The following is a 22,962-nucleotide window of genomic DNA, read 5'->3' as shown; positions in this document are numbered from 1 at the left end:
AATTATAATTTAATATTTTTAATCTTTTTAGTCACAGATTACAGATATATATTAACAAATAATATACCTACCATTACATTGGTAAGTACCTCAGAAACCTGCTACATTAAACATTTTGTTTGTGCCTATAGTTAACGGTACCCAACACCGGCAACACCTAAGTACTACTACTACTACTAATAATAATATAGTAATTTTGATTATAAAAATATGTTAATATTTAATTTTAAATGTTTATCTATGTATCAAATATATTTATATATTTTAGTATTATACTTGGGTATACCTACCGTTTGTACTTAGGTGTCATCTAAAAATATACAATAATAACAATATGCTATTCTACATGAATAGGTTTACCTACTTAAAGTATTATATTTTTAAATTTTTCGTTAGATAATAAATAAATCAATTTTTAAGCCTAATTTTTCAAAAATAGTTAATTTAAATTAAATTGGATAAATACCTAAATATTTAAAATTAAAAACAAATGCAAATTAACGAATAGTCAATGCTATGTACGAATTCAATTAATTTGTTCCATAAATTGTACGTAGCCAACGTAGGTGTATTAAAAATTTTATATAATATCATATTGCACATTAGAATTTATAGGTATTTCGACTATAATGCAGAGCTACACAGTTTACGGAACAAAACTGTAATATGCAATTGAATTTTCAACAAAACGGTTGGTAGTCAAAGTATTTATTTATTTGCTATCATGGTAAGTACCTACCTATCGTCTAGCTATAGCTATATATACTGCCGTTACAGATATCGGAGTATTACGTTAATTCATATAAAAGACTATATAGGTCACCTATCATGACAATAAATTTTCCTTATTAATTGTGATAGCAAATTTTGAAGTGCCATTCTTTATTACTCGCCCACTGACTAGTGAGTAGTAGTGACTAATCACAACCAAAAAAAAACCAAATGATTATCACTACTATTAAACGTATAACATATAGCTGGGATTTCACACTTGAACCTACCTATATCTTTTCCGAATTCTGAGAATAATATATATTGTTTTCTTCTAATAGCGCGTTGTGAAATATAGAAAACGACTATCATAATAGCTTAATACTTTTAACCACGTTCTCAACACTGTATTGCCCGTACTTATAATATTATAATAATATATACCTATACTGCGAACTAACCTGTTATTGTGTCGTCTCCGAATTAAATCGATCCCACTATCCACGGATTTATATTAGGCTTTTGGAAAATAGCTGCAGACCAACTGCACGACTGTACGATGTGCCCAAAGTCGTGGCTATGGACGATAAATTCGTATCGAACGGACGACGGAGTCAGCGGACCGGCGACGGGAAACGAAATGAACGGGCGTCGGGTCCGCACGGCGCGAAATTTCGAATCACACCGGCTCCCCGTTGTAGTTCCGGGCCAATGACAGCTCGCCGTCGTCTGGTCGCGCTGTCTCGGGATTTCGCGCGTTTCGTTTTCGTTGCGCTCGCCCCACGCACGATTTGGTGGGTGAAGTGAATTTTCCGTTTTCCCGCCACCCGACGCGATGGATAAGTACCTACCACTTATGGTCGGAAAGTTTCCGCGAACCTTCCAATCGCGAGTCTATTATTGTTGTCAATATATTTATATTATATAATCGGCTTTAACGTCAAAATCGTTTTTGTATTTATATTTATAACGCGCATTCGTGTTGACCCTAACAGCCGAAATTTATCCCGAATGCAGGTACCCATTACGTTTTGAAACGGCTAAAACGTTTTTATAAAAAAAAATAAAATAACATCCCACATCTGTAAAATTTATACTCGATAGTTAATGTCAATACCTAATTAAGGAGCTGGTCGCCAGTAGGCTAAGGTTGATTTAGCGCACCCACGTTCTATATTCGTAAAACAAATTATTTTGTGGCGCCCCCAATTTAACTATTGGCCGATTAGCGTCCTAAGCTGTAGCCTACTCAGCCTATTGGTTAATCATGCTTTAGTTAATGTACAAAAATAGTTTACAAGTACCTACCTGCTCTAGAAGTTAGAAATAATTAACGTTTCATACTACCATCAATTACTCATCTACTCATTACACTTTTGTTGATTGAGATTTAATTTAAAATAATTATTAAAATGTGTTCAGTTAGTACATAATTCAAATCTATATAGTATCAATAAAGTCTAATTAATGCTCCTTATAAGAAGGTTCATACAGTAAAAAATATAAAATTAATAAGTACCAACTTAAGCTTTAAAAACGAAAAAAAAAGCTAAATATATTGGCATAATATGCCATCTTTTAAGAAAGTTTTCTGTGTCCATACTCCACACATAAAGTTAAGTCCTGAGAACACTCAGTGGTTAAGCAGTATTGAACATTGTGCTTGATGTGCGCCTACTAGTTTAGAGTAAAATAACAAGTTATAATATTATACATAGGAACTAATAATATTATTAAAATATTTGTTTGTTTTATATAAATATTATTGATGTTGATTTTCATGGATTATATTATACAAAAAATAAGTATTAGATTAGGTTTTTTGAAAAATGATTTATAGTGCAATTGCAGTAGTGAATTTCGAGTAAAAAATAATTAATGCTTTAGCCATTTTTGTTTTAAATTTGAAGGCTACAATCAAAGATTATGTCGTTAAAAATTAGAATACCCTTTTAAAATTAAAAAAGGACCTACCTTTTTTAAAAAGTAACACAAGTAAAAATATATTTATTAATGAATACATCACCAAAAAGAATTATTAAATAACTTAATTAGAACACAGAAATTTAAAAATTCAAATAATATAGGCAACTTTATACACATATATTATAATGATAATGATAATAAAAATATTCTGATTGAGTAAGATCATTTAATATATATTATATTTAATATTTAAAACATTCGATTTTTTTTTTATATAGTTATGACAGGCAGATTTATAAATCTATACTGAAATAACAACTTTAATATTTTTTTATTATTTACATTTCTTTTAACCAAGAAAGAATAATGCCTGTTTTTAGTAGAGTAAATTAGATTTATAACACTCATTTTAAGTCTATAGAATTTGACAAATATTTTTTACCACAAGGTTAAAATGTCTTTTACGAATTACAATCAACACATTTTAACTTTGTTAACTTGGAAATATTTTCATACAAGATTAAAATAGTAAATTTAGGCACTTAAATTAAACAAGCCATTTAAAAGCTTAGCCTCTCCCCAGTGGCGTAACTATAAAATTCTAGCCCATGTGCAATATCATTTTATTTTTTTGAATAAAATTAAAAAAATACACATCCAATTTATGATGTAAATGATAAAATATGTTCTGATGACAATATTTCTACCTGTTTCATGGAAGATTTATTTTTATACTCTACACGGGAATAATATTGTAATATATATGACCAAATAATAGTATAACATTTATAGATAACATTTTTTGTAATATAAAATATTGTAACTTTGTAATTTATTATTTATTATAAAATAGTTTAAAATTATTAACAAAATATCAAATTTTAATATACATATTTTAAACAAAGTATCAAAATTCATGGGCCCCCTTTTGGACCTTTTAGGCCCCGGGCCTCAGTGCAATGCACACCTATGCAACCATGAAGTTACGCCACTACCTCACCCTATAATATCATTCAATGGTTCTTATCAATAAAGAGAAGACAACTGGGTAAAGTTAATATGGTAAAGAAGAAGGTAGAATGTTTTTATTATTTGAACTTATTTTTAAGGGAGATTTGAGAGTATACACAGAACATTTTCATTAAAAAATCAATAATGCCTTAATTTATAAATAAAAAAAAGTAAACTTATACATATTAAGAATAGCCAAACACACACACACACATGTATCGCTGCCGTCATAAGCGAAAATGCCGTAAGTCCCAAAAAAATAAAAAATGAGGTTATAAACAAAAAATTATTGTGAAATTCGGCTTGTGTAGATGAATATGCCGTATGTCTGAAATATTACTCCAAACATATAATACAATCAAAAATCAAATAACTTAAACTCCGTAAACCGTAGAAAAATTTATGGGTACTAGGTAATAACGCCGTAAAATCACCATACTAAGCATTAACGCAGTAAGTAATATTGAAGATACGGCGTTTTATCTTGGTACATAGTACAAATTTTAATTGGCGGCATTTTGGCTTAGTAACACGGACTAGTTTACTTATCGCAAAGCAAGTCACTATCGGAACATTTTATTTATAATAAACTTATTCGATATTTAATTATTTTTCTACGGTGGAGTTTAGTTTACATTGTATCGTTGCCACGTTAAAATGTAATAATTTTTAAATTTTTAAAATGAATAATGAAAATGATGAACCTTTTTTTTACGATCCAAATCTTCTGGTTGTACCTGCCTCACCAAGTAAGCATCGGTTATAATTATGTTTTTTAATATTTCAAATCAAACTTTCAGAAATATATCATCTTCCTTAATACAATTACAGATTCAACTGAAACATTAGATGACCTTGATGAAATAATTGATATTGCAGCGTTGCCCATACACTTTGATGACGGATTCGTAATTGAAAATGTCGATCCAGCTCACGACAATACATCAACTTCGAACAATTCCGAAAATGAGTCCTATACCAAACGTGGCCAAATAAGAAAACGTAAGAAATATAACACGTCTCCTAAAACTCGTAAAGAAAAAAAAATACAACTTATGAAATATAAACATACTATTTTACCTGGGTGTGAACATGATAAATGTAGAAACAAATGTACACAAAAAATAACGGAAAATCGCAGAATAGAAATAAATAAACAGTATTGGGAAATGAATTGGTCGGAAAGAAAATCTTATATTTTAAATACTTGCGAACGTTTTGACGTAAAATCACATAAAAATAATGAAAATTGTAAAAGACTAAATAGTTTGAAATTATTTTTATATGATGAATTTGATGTGCGAATGCAAGTTTGTAAGCCTTTTTTTTTAACTACTTTAGGATTTAAGAAGACTAATGATCATGTGCTTAATGTTCTTGTTTCAACCCCCAAAGGTCAAATTACACCGACTTCTGATAAACGGAGTAAACATCCAGCAATTAATAAATTTAAATATGAAACCTTAGTTATGGATCACATTGAATCATTTAATCCAACAATTTCACATTATCGCCGTGAACACGCACCAAACATTCGTTATTTACCAAGTGATGTCACAATAACTTTTATGCACCAACATTTTATAGAAAAGTTCCCTGAATTAGACCGTAATTATATTTCGTATGAATATTATCGATGCAAGGTAAAAGAAAAAAATATTTCATTCGCGCAGTTAGGTCATGAAGAATGTGAACTTTGCGAAAGCTTTAATATTCATGAACACAAAACTCAAATTTTGCCCGAATGTGATGTTTGTACAATTTATACAACTCATATAAACAAAACTAAAAAAGCTAGAGATTTATACAAAAAACAAGCAGACATGGAATTCGACGAAACAAATATTTATTTGTCCGTTGACTTACAGAAAGTAATTATGTTACCTCGTGTCGATTCTTTTAAAAAGGTTATATTCACAAAACGAATTGTTGCGTATCATGAAAGTTTCGTACCTTTGGGGAAAAAATCTAAATTATTTCCATTCGCTTGTATTTGGCACGAAGGCATTAATGGTCGCAATAAAGAAGATTTGATAAGCACATTTTATGCGTTTCTATTAAGTAATCGAGATGCAAATACAGTGACGATTTGGCTTGACAATTGTAGCAGCCAAAATAAAAATTGGTGCTTATTTAGTTTTCTTATTTACATTATAAATTCCGAAGAAATCTGTGCTAATGAAATAATTTTAAATTATTTTGAGCCGGGCCATACTTTTATGTCAGCGGATCACTTTCACCATCAGGTCGAGCTGTCACTGAAACACCAAAAGAAAACGTATGACTTTGATGATTTTGCCATTGCTATTGGCAACGCAAATAAATCTAAAGTTGTTGTAAAAAAAATGGAACACTCGGATTTTTTTTTATGGAAGGATTATAAAGCTCAGCAAAAATTGACCAAATCAACAAATCGTATTTTACTCAAAGATGTAGTATCTGTTCAAGTTAAACGTGGGAAATTTATATTGTTCACTAAAAGCGATTACGATGAAGAATATTTAGAATTAGACTTTTTAAGAAAAAATGTTATGAAAATCAATGGAATGCCGCATCCAATCTCATTAATGAAACCACGAGGGGTTTTACAAGAAAAACGCGATAGTATCCTACAAAATCTGTCTCAAGTTCTCCCAGCCAACAGAAAAATTTTTTGGGAAAATATTCCAACATGCTAATTATTATAAAAATTATGTATTATAAAGTATTTTTTTTTATTTATAAATTGACTTAAAAATAATATTTTTGTTTTGTGAATTCTTTAAAATTAAAATGTATAAATAATTTTATCATATCAGAAATTGTTAATTACGAGTTACGGCATTCTTGCTTTTGAATAGTGTAGCAAAAGTTTATACCAATACTAAGGTACAACGAGTAAAGTAAAATATCTTGTTAATTATTAATTTAATCATATTTATTATTGTTTCATTGCATTCGTTGGGTAAAATTACATAAGAAACCATATATCATATTTAAATAATTAGAATGTACAAGGTGTTATGATTTTATGAAAATACAAAATACAAAAACGCGTTTTTTTCAAAATCGTTTTTCGGTGACCTACGGCGTTTTCGCTTATGACGGCAGTATGTATATATTATATTAAGTATTAAATCTATAACCAGTTTAATAGACATTATATCAATCAGTGAAAATTAAATACATACTTTTATAAGATATACAAATCAAATATCAAGTAAAAAAAAAATAATAGTATATAAATTACAATATTTTAAGTTTTGTTAAATAATAAACAAGATTCAATTTATAATAAACTAAAATTAATTGTACAATAAAATATTTTGCTTATTATGAATTCATAATTTTTTAAACAATTTTTAAAAGATGATTATTCATTTTTTACATGCAAATAAATTAGTTGTGGAACTTTAAAACTTTTTAAAAAATAAATAAATAAACAAATTAAAATCATTTCATTATTTAAATAAAATTAATAAGTTTGTTATTACACAATCATGTACCTATAAGCTTTCATTTTAGATATCAGTAATAATACATTTATTTTAGTTTTAAAATAAATAATGTATATAAAACATAATTTGAATTCGCCCAAAATAATACTACATAGTACATCAGAATTCAATAAAATAAATTTCATATTAAATAACAAACACAATCCTCATTCTTCAAAATAATAAGTATTTTTAAATTCAATTAATTTTGACTAGTTTGTTTACTTGCATAATATTTATCATAAGTAATATTTTATCAATTACAATGTTAGGACTATAAAATAGTTTAACTTAGAAAACATCAATTCTCACACAATTCTTAAATAAACTTGTAGTTAAAAAACAATAGTTATTTAGACATTTAGAATAATCTATTTAGGTATGTTAAATATAACTTAATTATTTAATAGATAAAAATGCCAGTGTTTTAAATATCAATTTCACAAATCTAAATCTAAACAGATTTCAGAAATTTGTAAAAATAAGTACTAATATTACTGTTGAGAATCAAAGGTAAAAATCAATCAATATTAAAAACCCACACATCAATAGTATTAATAGATGGACAGCAAATTTATATGAATAATAAGAACTTATTTATATGCACACATGTATTTTAATTACTATAAATGCGCTAATTGTATTTACTTAAAAATAATAATAATCTTGAAAACCTATAATTTTTATACATTTTGTTTAAATGTGTCTATATAAAGCTGTAGTATATTAATTTTATATAGTGTATAGTGAAGATGAGTATATAATAAGAAAAATCAATACTTAATTATTTATTTAACAAAAATTATTTTTGTGTATTTAGATAAAAGTAAATATAATACACTAATAAGTAATAATCAAATAGGAAACATTACAGTATTAATATTATTCATTAATAAAAACATTTTTTGTAGTATAAATATGGAATGCAGTTTTAAATATATTTGTCCCGTTATTTTAAACTTAATATATATTATTATCAAATATTTTATCAAGTTTATTTTCATACATTTTGTACGATTAGTTTAACTCTGTTTTATAAAGCAAATATTATAAGAAACTTCTTCTAAGAATCTAATAATTAAAATTAAATCTCAATAAAAAATGTTTCTTAAAATAAAAATCAATAATAAAATGTATTAATAGTTCACTTTATAAAGAGTTTTTTTATCAACTATCACAATTGATAATCTGCCAAAGAAATAATTATTATGTAGTTCCATAAAAATTCTTTTGATAAAATATTTGCTAAATTTTTACACAGAACAAAGTATGTAATTTACATACTATTCAAATAACTTAAAAGAAAAGCAAATAATACAAATATGTTAGCAGATTTGTCCTTTATTTGCGTATCACCCATGATCCAATGCGGTATTTGAACCATATTTTTAAGACATCATAACCCATTTCAAGCCAACTCCATACAGGAACTATTTTAGAACCTATAAAAAAAACGAACAATGAAAATATCTAAGAAATTAAATATTATATTACTATATATTTACCTTCAATCTCTGTCCAATGAACTGGTACTTCAACTAATTTAAATTTCAACTCTTCAGCAACGTATAGCATTTCTACATCAAAAGCCCTAATAAATTACCAAACAAACATTTGTAAGAAAAATTTAAGTTATAGAAATATATTTAATTATATACCATCCTTTAACATGTAAATTATTAAACAAAATTCTTGCAGCTGGCCGAGTGAATAATTTAAAGCCACATTGTGTATCTTTGATACTACGTACACCAAATAACCAGACATGAAAATGAAAGCACACCATCAAAAAAGTACGAAATATACTTCTTTGAGCCATAGATTCTGTTTCTAAATGAGCACGCGAGCCACACACAACTGCATGTAACTTTTTAGCACACTCAGTCATATCATCTAGTTAAACATAAAAATGGATAAAGTATTAAAAAAAATTAAAATAATACCTTATGTAAATTAACACAGTATTTCAACTCATTGTGTGTTAACAAATGATACATTAAATACAAGTAAAATTGTACATAATTCATTAGTTTAATTATTTACATAAAAATTAAATTAATACTATACTTATAAATTAGAATAGGAACAACTTTAAGCAGTGACATGAAACTGTTTTTAAATCACTGAGGTAAACTCTTTTTTTTGGGGGGGGGGGGGGGGGGGGGGTTACCACTCACCCACCCAAAACTCATTCAGAGTAGAGATTATCCGAATGAATTCAGTTAATTGGTGTAATACAGCAAGTACCGTATGTCGCTACTGACTTAAAAAAACAATATCTACAATAAAAATTGTATGGAATAATAGTTCTTCTATATAATCTTCAATTAAGAACAGTTTAAGTATAGTAGATATAAAATCATTATTTTGATATTAAAAAATATTGATTACTTTCAGGAGAAATAATATACTTATTACTTATTTTCCATAAATAATTTTATCAAAATGGAAATAGAAATTAAAAAAATGACAATTTTTATATAAATACATAAAAATATAAACAATATAATACAGTGGTTGCCATTTATAGTGATAAAAAATCTCAGGAACGGAAGAAACAACCGTTAAACGTGCATTTTTTGTCATTTACAGTATTTAGGTTTTCGGTTATTGTGATCAGAAATAATCATGTCAGAAATATAAAACATAAATAAGTAATTATTTACAGTAATATTAGGTACCTTGTGTACAGGATAAACGAATACGAATGACAATTATCATTATCGTGAACTTAAATCGAGTTAATCTTATCTAATGTAACCCACGTAATGAGCGATACTTCATATCGTACATGTTTCATAAATTTTTTGAAAAAATCTAAGTTTGTTAAATCATGTATGTGTTTACTATTTTTACATGTTACAAAGTATATTGAATGTTGTGTACAAAATAAAGTGTTCAAAAAATTATTAAAAATATTAAGATATAATAAATAAAAAATAATAATAAATAAAATTTAAATATTTAATTATTTTTACGTTATTTTCTACCTGTTTTTCTAGTCACCGCTTATAGTGATTTCCGGTTATAGTGATCAAAGTACTCTAGAACTACCAGAAGCGGTGACTACTGTATAAACATATTTCATACAAAGTCTATTTAACTTGTTAATAAAATTTTTTAAATTTAAAATTTCATTTATTATTTACCTATGTTAAAAATGTGGAATACATATTTATTATTAGAAGATTAATTTCAGAGATATTTTGAATTATAATACATACAATTTTTACAACACATCAGTTCATAGTATTAGTACACCAACACTTAAAATATCCTGACCATTTCCATTTTTTTTTTTTTTTTTTTTATCTAAAATGTAAATAATACATAAAGTGTAATAACAAATAGTATTGTGGATGCAAATAGAAGCGAGATCAATGTTTATAAGTTATATGTAACAATGTATATTTTCAATAGTTGAAGTACCTATCTGATCGTATGAATCATTATTATTATTATTTATTGTTTAATAAAATAACCAACTTAATAGTCATAAAGTTGTTGATAACGAAAACAACACAAACTAGTTCACAGGCCACATAAATTTAATTTTAATCTAAATAAATTCAGAGAAAAATTTATAAAATATCTAGTTAAGTTATAAATTAAAAGGTTTGTGGAATGAATTTGATTAGTGTATAAAGTATCTACATATTTCATAAAATAATATCATTTCATACTTCAACTTTTACATATCTAAAAATACAATGGACATATAATTATATATAATCACTAGCATAGTAAATCATAGTAAATCAATCAGACACATTAAACTTTTAACTTGATTCTTAGACTTTCTTTTTCTATTTGTGTTATAATTTGAATTTATATTTATAAATCTACTGTCACACTAATGACTTCTAAATTGTCTAAATGAATAAATGAATACATTAAATTAATGGAAAAGTAATTTAAAAAATTATATTTTGATTATGTTTTATTCATTATTCCTTAGATATTTTAACTATTTATTTTAGACGAGTAACAAAACTTAGCCATATAGTTTTCTCAAAAATGCCAACAAATGTACAAATAAAACCTTGATTTTATAACTGAAGAAATAATTGATGAAGTGTTTATTTATGTTTTTAGTTACTAAGTGCAAAGTATATCTTATATATTTTTATATTATTACTTGATGCTAAGAGGAGTAATGCTGATTCTAATTGTTCTAAATCTTGAAAACTTGTTGCACCATCAGCATCAGCAAATAACAAAGTACGTCCACGTGCACTATGCATTCCCTGTGAGAATGACATATTTTAATAACTTTATAATTGGAATATCTAATTTATTAGTAAAAATTCAATTATTTTACTCACCAAGGAAACTGCTCCTCCCTTTCCACGATTTTCATATAACTTTAAAAGACGTATCTGATCTGAACCATACTGCCGCACATATTCCATAACTACATCACATGTCCCGTCAGTACTCCCATCACTAACAACAATCACTTCAAACGTCCATTTTCGACTGACGTCCGTCAAAAAATTTAAGCATGAATCGAGCATAGGCCTTACTAAACACAAAGTTTTAAAACAAATAAAATAAATAGATGATTAAATTTAGCTTACTCCTGTCCTGTTCATTGTACGCAGGCACTATGACCGACAAATCCAAAGTGCTTTCATCACTCAGACTAGGAAACGGCACTTGCTTGCCTTTTTCGTCCGTGAAATGTTTTTCATTGTCAGCCCTATACTCATGCGCGCAAGGGGAACGCCTGTAGTACAACATCCAGTTTATGTATATTACACACAGCACCTGAAACACAGGAGAAGTTCAGTGCGAAAACGAAAAAAAAAAACGCGACTACGATAGATGCTAACCGTGAGCCCGAAAAATGTTTGATATAAACACGGCAGAAGTTCCTCAAAACTTAACTCTGGCGGCGATGAACCATCACGATTTAGAATTACCGCAGCCGATCCCATTATCACATACACGTCATGCCACTGTGAACGAAGTGCAAAGGTGAGTAATAACTGCTTGAAATGTCGATAAAGCTATTGACGAGATCCCGACTACGTTTACACTACGAACAGTTGTCGGTGATACGCCGCCGCGGTATACGGCATCAGTCGGCTGTCGACTTTAATTCATTATCCTTATCTGTATGGGGGTAAAAAAGACACGTACAAGATACGTACTCCTTATCTCGGATGTAACGTTTGATTACAATTTATTGTTGTTTTTTTATTATTATGCCGTATACAGACTACTTACGTATAAAATAGTTTACGTTTGCTGATAACAGTTTTTATATTTTACCGATCAAAATTTTAAATTTATTACCTCGTATATAATATAAATATTAAATATTATTATGTTATAGCATTTACTTTGTACATTATATGCACACACACATTTGCCGATAACAAGTGTGTTGTGGCAACATCGAACTGAGTAAAAATTATAATATATCTAATGTTTTTGCAACTTAAAAATACACGTTCTACCTACGTGTCTTTTAAATGTTATATTTTCAAATCAAAAAAATGAAGTTTAAGTTTCATTTCTCGCTGATGATTTTACTGCTCATTCGACACGGCTTGTGTTCACGTCATTATGACAGACACCGTCTTTTAGAATTAAGGTGTGTCTCAAGGATTTCCTATTTTTTGTCCAAATCAATAGAAAAATTAATTTTAATTTTTTTTGTTTTTTAAAGATCGGAAGTGAAAGAAATGTTTGAACATGCATATCACGGCTACATGAAATATGCTTATCCTTATGATGAGTTACGACCATTGACATGTGATGGTGTGGACACTTGGGGCAGGTACATATACCTACCTTGTTCAGAGTCATTTCAATAATGAATATACAATAAACATGTTATAACTTATTTATAGTTATTCATTATCATTGATTGATGCTCTAGACACTCTAGTTGTAATGGGACTACATGATGAATTTAATAAGGCAGTTGACTACATAAAGTATAATGTTTCATTTGATGCCGATATCAATGTGTCAGTTTTTGAGACAAACATAAGAGTTGTAGGTGGACTGCTAAGTGCTCATATGTTGTCTCATAGGTATAACATTTTTTTTTTTTTTTAAACATCATCAATTACAATACATTTATCTTACCTACTGTTCATAATTAAACATAATTATTGCTATTGTTATTAATCTTTGTATTTAGAGCCACAACTGAATTAGAAGTTGGATGGCCGTGTAATGGACCATTGTTACGCATGGCTGAAGATGTAGCTAGAAGATTATTACCAGCATTTGATACACCTACTGGTATGCCTTATGGAACAGTTAATCTTCGATCTGGTGTACCAGAAGGCGAAACAACTGTAACTTGTACAGCAGGAGTTGGTACATTCATATTAGAATTTGGAACTTTGTCTCGACTAACTGGTGATTTTATATTTGAACAGGTAAATGATAAGTAACATAAGTGTACTATAATATTATTATTCAATAACATTTTTCAAAATATACTTTAATATTTTTAAATTCAGATGAGATGATTAACAATTTAAGTTGACTGGTTAAAAGTGTATGGTAAATTGTAATAAGTCAAATAAGAAAAATTTGAGAGACTTAATTAAATAATTGCAACAACTATGCGTAATATAACTATGTGCTTAAGTAATTCCTATTTTTTAAATGTGTAATTTTGTTAAAATGTTTTAACTTAAAATTTGATCATAAAATATATAATAATTTAATGTTAAATTAAATTTTTTATACCTAGTGTTTTATACTTTTAAAGTATTTATTGCTATCCATAAAATGTTATTTAACAACCCATTGAGGAAATTATTCTTATATTTTTATAGTTGCATTTAATTGTTTTTAATTTTTGCAATTAATAAACATTTTAGATTATCCGAGTATTTCAAAAATTGTAAATTAAATTATAAACATTGCTATATTTGTTGATAAATATTTTTTATTTATCTATTCTTTTTATTTAGATTTTGAATATTTATCATAGCTAATGTTTATTAAATTTAAGCAATTTAATCTGATTTTCAATTCTAATATTGTTTAAATAAATAAATTATACCATAATATATTACTACTACTGTATAGCAAATCAGCGGTTCCCAACATTTTTAGTTGTGAGGACCCGTGGCGGATCTATCCCCCCCCCCCGTGGCCGTGCAAAATTAAATCTTGTTTTGTAAATTTAGTAAAATAACGCTTATATACATGTTATGTGCGAAAATATTTTATATCCCCCCCTATGAGAAAATCCTAGATCCGCCACTGGTGAGGACCACCAATTTTGTAAAATAAATCTTCTGAGGTTCACTAACAGGCAATAGCACACCAATATGTATTCATATAATTATAATATATAATATATATATTATATGAATATGAGATAAAACTACATTCAAAAGTTTGATACTATTAATTGTACACTTATTGTACTCTGTAGTTAATATTGATTAAATATTATTAGGTATATAACAAAAATATATAATAATATTATTTTAAATATATATAATATTTAATAGTATATGGTTCATGACCCAGTACCATGCTGCTTTCAGCCCACTTGTGGGCTACAGCCTATAAGTTGGGAACAGCTGTAATAAATCATTTTCTAAAATAGGTAATATCCTAATCAATTAATATATGTGTAATATATAAACCTTATTATAGTTCAATTGAACATAAATTTTATAATAATAATATATTTACAGTGGAAGTAGGTATATTAATAGTTAAGGACTTAGACTCAGTATTATTATGTAAATATTTTATAGTTAATGCCAATAGTTTTATAATTAAGTACATACTATTATGTAATATACAGCATGCGGGGCCTTCAATTTTTTTACTTTTTAATTAATAGGTAGTTTAAAATATTAATCTTAGAGTAAATATATCTGATAAATAATTTTAGTATTAATTTTGATATTATATTTAATTAATTAAAATTTGCTCATAATTTGTATAAAAATAATGGTAAACCTAAGTTACTATCCATAGCTAAAAAAAAATATAAAATATGTAAGTAAATATATAGCATTTTTGTTATTTAATTAACTTGAAGGGAAAATATATAAATATTTATTTGTGTAAATTCAAAATTTCTCATTTGTATTTTTTATTTTTAATTGATAAACGATAAGTGAGACAAAAATTAATTTCTCGCTTATATTTCTTCTTACATTAGTTTATTTTTTATAATAATTATAACTATTTTAGTCAATTATATTTTTTAAATAAAATAAATGTCTCAATTCAAACATTTTACTTTAAATTACCAATATATGCAATAAATTTAAATTATAACATTCATAATTCCATAAACATAGTATGGATTTGTAAAATATTTATCATGTGTCACATTCATTCAAAAATTACTTGTTTGGAAATAACCTAATAACCTTAAACTTGATAAGTTTACAATGTTAATCAGATGAAAATTTTATATTTTAATCAGAGCTTGAATAATTTTTATCAAATTTAATAAATAATAACTAATGTATCTAAAAAATAATAATTTCAAATTTGAGTTGAAAAAAACTAGTTTTATTAATTTTAATTTTTTATCTTTATTTAATTTATTAAAATCTAACTAAACAGATTGAGTATATTTTTTCAATGAAAAAATTTTATTTTTCTTATTAAGATTCTTCTGAACTATATTTCTGATGAACTACTAAAATGATATATTATCTTATAATAATATGCTACAAAGTAAAACAATGATTTTTTTTTACCTGATTTTAATTTTAATAATGACATAATGTAATCACTAATGTTACATTCTTGTTTTAGTAATAGAAATTATCAAAATAAGTAGGTGTGTAACCATCATAATGAAAACCAATCTGTTTATACTAAAAAATTATAGTAAATAAATTTTTCATTGATCAGCTAAAAGTTAATAATAAAAAAAAAAATATTGTAAAGACTGGTAGAATATTATTATTTTAAACTCCTAGTTATAACTGTTAATTTTAATACACACGTACCCAATATTTCAGTTCAGAATAGTAGCTTAAAATAATTAATTATCTAAAAATGTTTTTCTTTTGATGATTTCAAACATTATAAGTATAAGTGGTATTTTATTATTTGATAGGTAGCTTTAAAAGCTCTTCATTCATTGTTCAACCATAGATCTAAAATGGGATTAATGGGTAATCATTTGGACGTGTCTTCTGGATTATGGATTGCACATGATTCAGGCATTGGTGGTGGGATTGATTCATATTTTGAGTACTTAGTTAAAGGATCCCTGCTATTTAACCTGCCTCATCTAAGAAGTATGTTCGATGAATTAAGAAAACCTATTGATAAGTATTCAGCAACTTCCACTGGGTGGTATTTTTGGGTGAACATGCAAAAGGGCCAAGTAACAATGCCCATATATCAGTCATTAGAATCATATTGGCCAGGGCTTTTAAGTCTAATAGGTAATTATACCTTAATATCATTAATAATTCGGATATTTAATAGTATGTCTTTATATTGTAATCCCTAGAGTTATTTTGATTTTATTATTTTAATTATCATATGATAAACTCTTATCAAATCTATCAATTTATAATATTTGAAATATTTTGAAGTATATTCTATTATTTTAGGTGATATAGATATTGCCATGAAATCAATGTCAAATTACCACGATGTACTTAAATTATACGGTTTTACTCCTGAAGTTTACAATGTTGTCAATCAAGAAGCTGCTAGAGATTCATTTCCATTACGTCCTGAATTAGTCGAGTCTGCAATGTATCTGTATAAAGCAACTAATGGAGATCCTTATTTACTAGACATAGGTAGCGACATTCTACGTTCAATTCAACACAGTAGCCGCACACGATGTGGATATGCCACGGTAATATATAATATATATATTTTATTTTATATTTATATATATTTTTCATATTTATAAAGGAGAATATAAACAAGTGCTTAAGTTAAGTTTTTTTTTTAAATGTTCATTTTAAAATGATATTTATGGATTTTAAATTATTTATAACTAGAGTATGGATTTTGAAGGTATTTGCTTTTTTTTTCTATTGCTCTAAAACAAAACAATATCAACCATAAATTTGATTAATACTACATGGAATCAAATTCAGAAAATGTTATATTGATTTTTTTGTATTGTTAATATTTTTTAAGGTTTTTATTTTTGGTATTTTTTTTGCTTTTAAGGAACATTTTAAAAAATTTGTTCAAAATGTATTTTAATCTCGATTTTATCTTGTATTGTTTAATTCAATTTAACAAATTAATTTAAGATAAATAGCAGACTTGAGAATAGAAATCTATTTTATTATAATACCTTTTTTCTTTAATAATTTAATAAACTAATAAATACTTTTAATACGCATTTTGAATGCTTTTTTGAAAGCTCAAAAAGTATCAAATTATGATAAATGCATGCATAGATTTCATCTTAAATTGTTGCATGTTAAATTAGGTAAACAGTCAATAAATTACTATCTTTTTCTTAAGTTAGGCAGCACATTCATAATTTATATAAACTAGTAGATAAACATCAAAATAATTAAAAAACAATAAAATAGTTGTAGACTAATAATTTTTAAACACATTTCAAATTTATAAAATATAATATATAACCTTAATATATTGTATACAATATATTTCACATATATAAACCTTAAATAAATTTAGTTAAAAATACACATTTTTTAGTAGTTTAATTTTATTGTTATGTATTAAAATCATTTGTTTATACAATCCACATAAACACATCTTAACTTATAAGTATTAAAAGCTTAGATGAGTTAAGTGGTATGACATTAAACTATTAAAGGTAGGTATTCTGCAAAATGTTGGTGTACTTTTATATTCTTCTAAATATAGAAGAGCTAAGTAGGTAATTAACTATTTAATCAAAATTTAATTTTTACATTTCCATATCCTTAGATAATTACTTTACTTTGGACTATGAAATACATATTTTGCATAAATGTTTTTGAGTTGTTTTTACTTACAGATTTTTCCAGACCAACTTTGTGTTCTTGGTTGATTTTTTACACTTTTATTAGGCTAGAATATGTTTTTCGCAGAGCTTTGCTTTGCTATCAAGCTAAAAAAAATTTTTTAAATTTACTAATACCTTTATATTAAATATATACTTTTACCCATATTACATTCTTTTCAAATTATAAAGTCAACATTAATATTTACCATTATAAAGTTATGGATACTAATTTATGATTTTCTAGCTTGAAACCCATCATAGTTAAGTTGAAGCTGTTTTAATTAATTAGATGAAGTAAAATTTGTTTTGACTGAATATTAGATTAAAACAAAAGAAGATATTTAGGTACATTAAAAATAATATCAGAATTCAAATAAATTATAATACTTTTTAAAATATTAACTTAACCTATTCATTTTTTAAACTTTGTTTTTAGATTAAAAGCTGCAAAAAACATTCTCTTCAAAATAGGATGGAATCTTTTTTCCTTGCTGAAACAACTAAGTATCTTTATTTACTTTTTGATCCCGATAACTTTATACATAATGATGGAAGTCATGGTAAAGTTTGGAACACAGCTGGTGGCCGCGAATGCATTGTTGATGCTGGTGGATACATTTTTAACACAGGTAAAACTTATTTATTCTTAAGTATCATAGCATTGGTAAATTGATGTTTTAGATTTTGAGTGAATGTATTTCTAGAGGAATTTTATCAAATTTGTATGTTTTTATTTTATTTTTACTGTAATATTTTAAACAGAAAATTTTCTCTAATTTTCAATACTACTAGTTTTTGCATAAAATTTAATATGGATTCTAGTTGATACTTCAGAAATTAAAAGTATCATACCAACACCAGTTTTTAACAAAAACCATTATGATTTTTGTTTATGAAAACTGTTTTTTAGTTATTGATCAATTATCAGTTATCACGATCAAAATAAAAACAGTCAGTTTTAAAATAAACTTCTCATTATGTAATCGTTTTCTTGTTCAATTAATATGTGACTTCTTTGTGAAGTTCGATATGTCTCGTTAGAACTTTTTTCCTAGATAAAAGCATAAATAAACTATTACACTACTCATTTCTTCACTAGTATGTTATTTTTGAATGCGCTCAATTGTTTTATCAAAAAGGTACAACAGACTATTGTTTGATATTAATATATGAATGAAGAATCAGAATGTTTTTTTTTCGCGTAGAATAATCTATTATTCAGTTCAAATTTAACAAATCCATTTTAATGACCTTTTTATTGACTAAGTTACACCTAGTTATTTTAGTTTAAAATTTAATTTGCATAAGCTTGTTTATGTAATAATTTTGACTATACTCATTATACTATAATTTTTTTTTCTGTATTTTTTATAATTTATTTAGAAGCTCATCCTATAGATCCCGGAATATTACACTGTTGTTACATGGCTGACAATAACGATTGGTCGCATCGTCAACAGCCTAAATATCAACGTTTTATGAAATCCTCATTGGTAGTCGACCAAAACAAAGAATCAACCAATCAAGGTATGTATTAAAAAAAAAATGCAAATACAAATATTATTTCATTTCGCTACATGTCGCGATTATTCCGCAAGACGTGTGACACTAGCCTTATGGTTTTGCTTGCGGATCACATATTTTAATAGCATACTTGATTGTCAAAAACGAGTTTTTTTTTAAATTTTTGATTACACTGATATAGTTTTCAATATTTAAAATAGCATCAAGTCTTTAATTTACATGAATGCAATTATCATAACTTAAAATGATAATCTAAATATATAATTTTTCTATTTCGGCTAGATGTAAAAAATCCAATATTACTTATTAGTTATTAACAAAATACATAATTATTGCTGACAGTGCCGTAACCAGGGAGGGCACTGAGGCAACATGCACTCTAAATATATATATATATTTTTTTTTTGTTGGTTGTAGAATGGTGTACAGAGATTCCTTATAATTGATGTCATTAATATATTTTTGTAACTCAAAGTAAATCTATGATAAATATTATTCTTAATTTTAATTCATAAATGCTAAATAGCTTATTGTTATGATTAAGTATGATTTTAAAATATATTATCGATTTCAATTTCTTCGTTAGATATCTTCAATATTTATTTATAAATACGTGGTGCCCACCAAGCACTGTACACCTAATTAAAGTACAACATACTTATAGATAATGTGTATAATCACAATTTCTAAAACATAATAATATAATTAAAATAATGTAACTTGGAGACTACAATTTTTTTTTATTTGTCATACTTAACCTATATTTGGAAAGTACGTCGTACTTGGTTTTGCCGTATTTTTACAAAATATCCAGGAATAAAATAACTTATATAAGAACAAAAGTTCCATATAATATATATATATATATATAAACTCTGTAATATTAATATATATTTTTTTTTATTTAGATACATTGTTCATTTTTAAATCACATCTTAATAACATTTAATATTAATAATACAGTTTTAAAATAATAGTAAAAATAACATGTTGCGGTTTATAGAAAATAAATTATATCTTTATTTATAGGTAGTGCGTTAGGTACACTATATGATAGTAATAACATATGTTAGTGATGTGTGCTATTAGTGAGTCTCAAAATTCTTTTTACAAAATTGATGATCCGCACAACTAAAAAAATTGGGAACCGCTGTCGTAGACGATTTAGTAAAATACCGAACATCGTTATCAGTGGCAATATAAAAATTCTTTCTTCTGCCATCATACTTTGGATCATAAAGTAATTCTCAATACGTAGGTATTCTAACATTGCAAAAACAAGAAAAAAATGAGGTGCCCCTCTCCTAAAAAAAAAAAAAATGTTTGGCTACGGCACTGATTGTTGTTAAACGAGTACTGTTCTTAAAAATAATACAATAAATACAGAATACACGTATAATATGTCTATTGTCTATTAGTAAATAAAGAATACTACTATGAACTATAACTAGATATTTAATTTTTCCTATCTTCCGGCGTTCATCATCGTTATAGGTTTTTGTTCTAATACTAATAAGTTCTTAATAATAGCCGAACCTACCTAATAAGTACTTAATTAATAACCACAAATGAATAACTTAGGCATACTATATACAATATACATAATACACTTTTCAATTGTACCGAGAATTCTATCAATCGTTTGCCACTTGTACCAGCTAGGTCTATTTATTTGATCAATTTTCCGAAAACGTTTGAATTTGTCAACTAGTTAGGTACTTGAAAACGTTTGTAAGATGGAGATAATAATATACTTATTAGTAAGTATACGTTTATACTCGCAGATGTGTCTTCATATTAACTGTCTGTTTTTTTAACATTCTATAAAACTTATTTTTTCTTAAAAATTAATGAGCCTATTAAATATTTACAAATGACATATGTAAATATGTAATATATATATAAAAGATTAGGTACCTATAGAACAAATTATTTTAGCACTCTAAATTTACATTTAATGTGCCAATGTGCGGTTGAATAGTTGAGTAGGCAATTTTATCAAAAATATAACTTTGTAATGCGATATAAAAGCTATATAAAAATGTAAACTTTTTCTTAATCCACTTTTTATTTCACTCTCCTTCTGCAGCTAGAGGTACTGTGACCGGAGAGAACGGAAGCTCCGCAAGCGGCCATGGTTTCACAGTGGACGAGAGCAGCGTCTATTGGACGCAACATGCACACGAAGATCAACGGCCGCAATTCAAAAATGACCATCAAAAACCGACATCGGATGCAGATAAGTTTTCGGGTAGATCACCGACGATGGAATCACTGCAACCACCGCCGATGCCGCCTCCGTCGTCACGACCGCCAGTGATTTATCGAACTGACGACCAACTGCAGGACAACAGGAGGCAAGAAAACGACAGAGAAACCGCCGATAATGATGACAAACTGTTTGAGTCTTCGACTCAGTCGCAGGAGAGTACCGTGAACCTGGACGTTTCTGGTTCAACGGTGACAATCGATTCGAACGATTTCCATGACTACGATGACGGGTTTAAAGATCCTACAACTTCCAACCGTCAATATCAACAACCATCTTCCACTGATTACGATCACAACCGTAACGACAATGGTGACGACGAAAATTGGAAAGCCAAACAGCACCGTTGGACAAGCGAAAAACGTCAAAAGGACTACCAAGATGACGATGACGCCTCGACATTCGACCATGACGATGGCGACAACGGTTATCAAATACTCGCCTGCCCAGCGAGTAATAACTTTTACACGCATTATCGGTGGTGACAACGGATGAAGAAATATTTCACCTGGTATCCTAGTTAATTTATATATTTATTACTATGATACTCTGTTTGATAATTTTGTTGTTGGACCAAATAATATAATATTGTTTATAATATTATTACAAACGACTCGTTGTTCAATAATATTATAATACGTATATAATCCGAAAGTACCTACTTACTTACCTGTTTTGAATACATTGTAATTATTATTTTATCGTGTATTTTATTTTGTATTTCATACTATATTCCGAATGCTTTAAAAAAAAGTTGTTTTTTAATATATTTACTATTTTTTTTATTAATATTTTATGCTCATGGTCCGCTAGTCTACAAACCTAACATTGACCAAAAAGTAATAATATAGGTATGTACAGTATTATATTTGTTATTGTGTTTTACAAAAGACTATATTTTTATTTGAGATACGTGATGTGTCTTGAGATTATACGAAATACAATTAATGTACTTATTGATATGGTTTTAAAACATATACCTTTACACTGTTTTTTTAAATTAATAACTATCCAAATACTAATTTTAAATGTTTTTAAAATGTATTTAAGGTATGACGAACAACGTACATCTTATGAGTTTTATTATGTATTTT

At 26.8% G+C, this 22,962-nt stretch overlaps 3 protein-coding genes across 3 annotated transcripts; 2 read left to right on the top strand and 1 right to left on the bottom strand.

Moving 5' to 3' along the window:
• The first annotated feature begins 3,562 nt into the window (after positions 1–3,562).
• LOC114132972 (uncharacterized) lies at positions 3,563–6,326 on the top strand. Its single transcript, XM_050207192.1, has 3 exons — positions 3,563–4,397; positions 4,480–5,729; positions 5,895–6,326. The coding sequence occupies exons 1-3, from the start codon at positions 4,331–4,333 to the stop codon at positions 6,324–6,326; spliced, it is 1,749 nt and encodes a 582-aa protein (XP_050063149.1). The 5' UTR covers positions 3,563–4,330.
• Positions 6,327–6,547: 221 nt separating this feature from the next.
• On the bottom strand, positions 6,548–12,218 carry LOC114132967 (dolichyl-phosphate beta-glucosyltransferase). Its single transcript, XM_027998577.2, has 7 exons — positions 11,960–12,218; positions 11,705–11,894; positions 11,450–11,649; positions 11,263–11,371; positions 8,783–9,017; positions 8,630–8,715; positions 6,548–8,566 (listed from the first exon to the last, which is right to left on the bottom strand). The coding sequence occupies exons 1-7, from the start codon at positions 12,062–12,064 to the stop codon at positions 8,466–8,468; spliced, it is 1,026 nt and encodes a 341-aa protein (XP_027854378.1). The 5' UTR covers positions 12,065–12,218; the 3' UTR covers positions 6,548–8,465.
• A 158-nt stretch (positions 12,219–12,376) lies between these two features.
• On the top strand, positions 12,377–22,653 carry LOC114132954 (ER degradation-enhancing alpha-mannosidase-like protein 2). The gene is made up of 9 exons (XM_027998564.2): positions 12,377–12,726; positions 12,802–12,912; positions 12,986–13,171; positions 13,282–13,525; positions 16,198–16,531; positions 16,703–16,956; positions 18,512–18,704; positions 19,459–19,602; positions 21,689–22,653. Exons 1-9 carry the CDS (start codon positions 12,605–12,607, stop codon positions 22,351–22,353), a joined length of 2,253 nt encoding a protein of 750 aa, XP_027854365.1. The 5' UTR covers positions 12,377–12,604; the 3' UTR covers positions 22,354–22,653.
• Positions 22,654–22,962: the final 309 nt, after the last annotated feature.

This window comes from Aphis gossypii, chromosome X, assembly GCF_020184175.1.
Source record: "Aphis gossypii isolate Hap1 chromosome X, ASM2018417v2, whole genome shotgun sequence".
Classification (NCBI taxonomy): Eukaryota; Metazoa; Arthropoda; class Insecta; order Hemiptera; family Aphididae; genus Aphis; species Aphis gossypii.
Note: the sequence above shows the minus strand (reverse complement) of the source record. Positions and strands in the feature narration are given on the sequence as shown.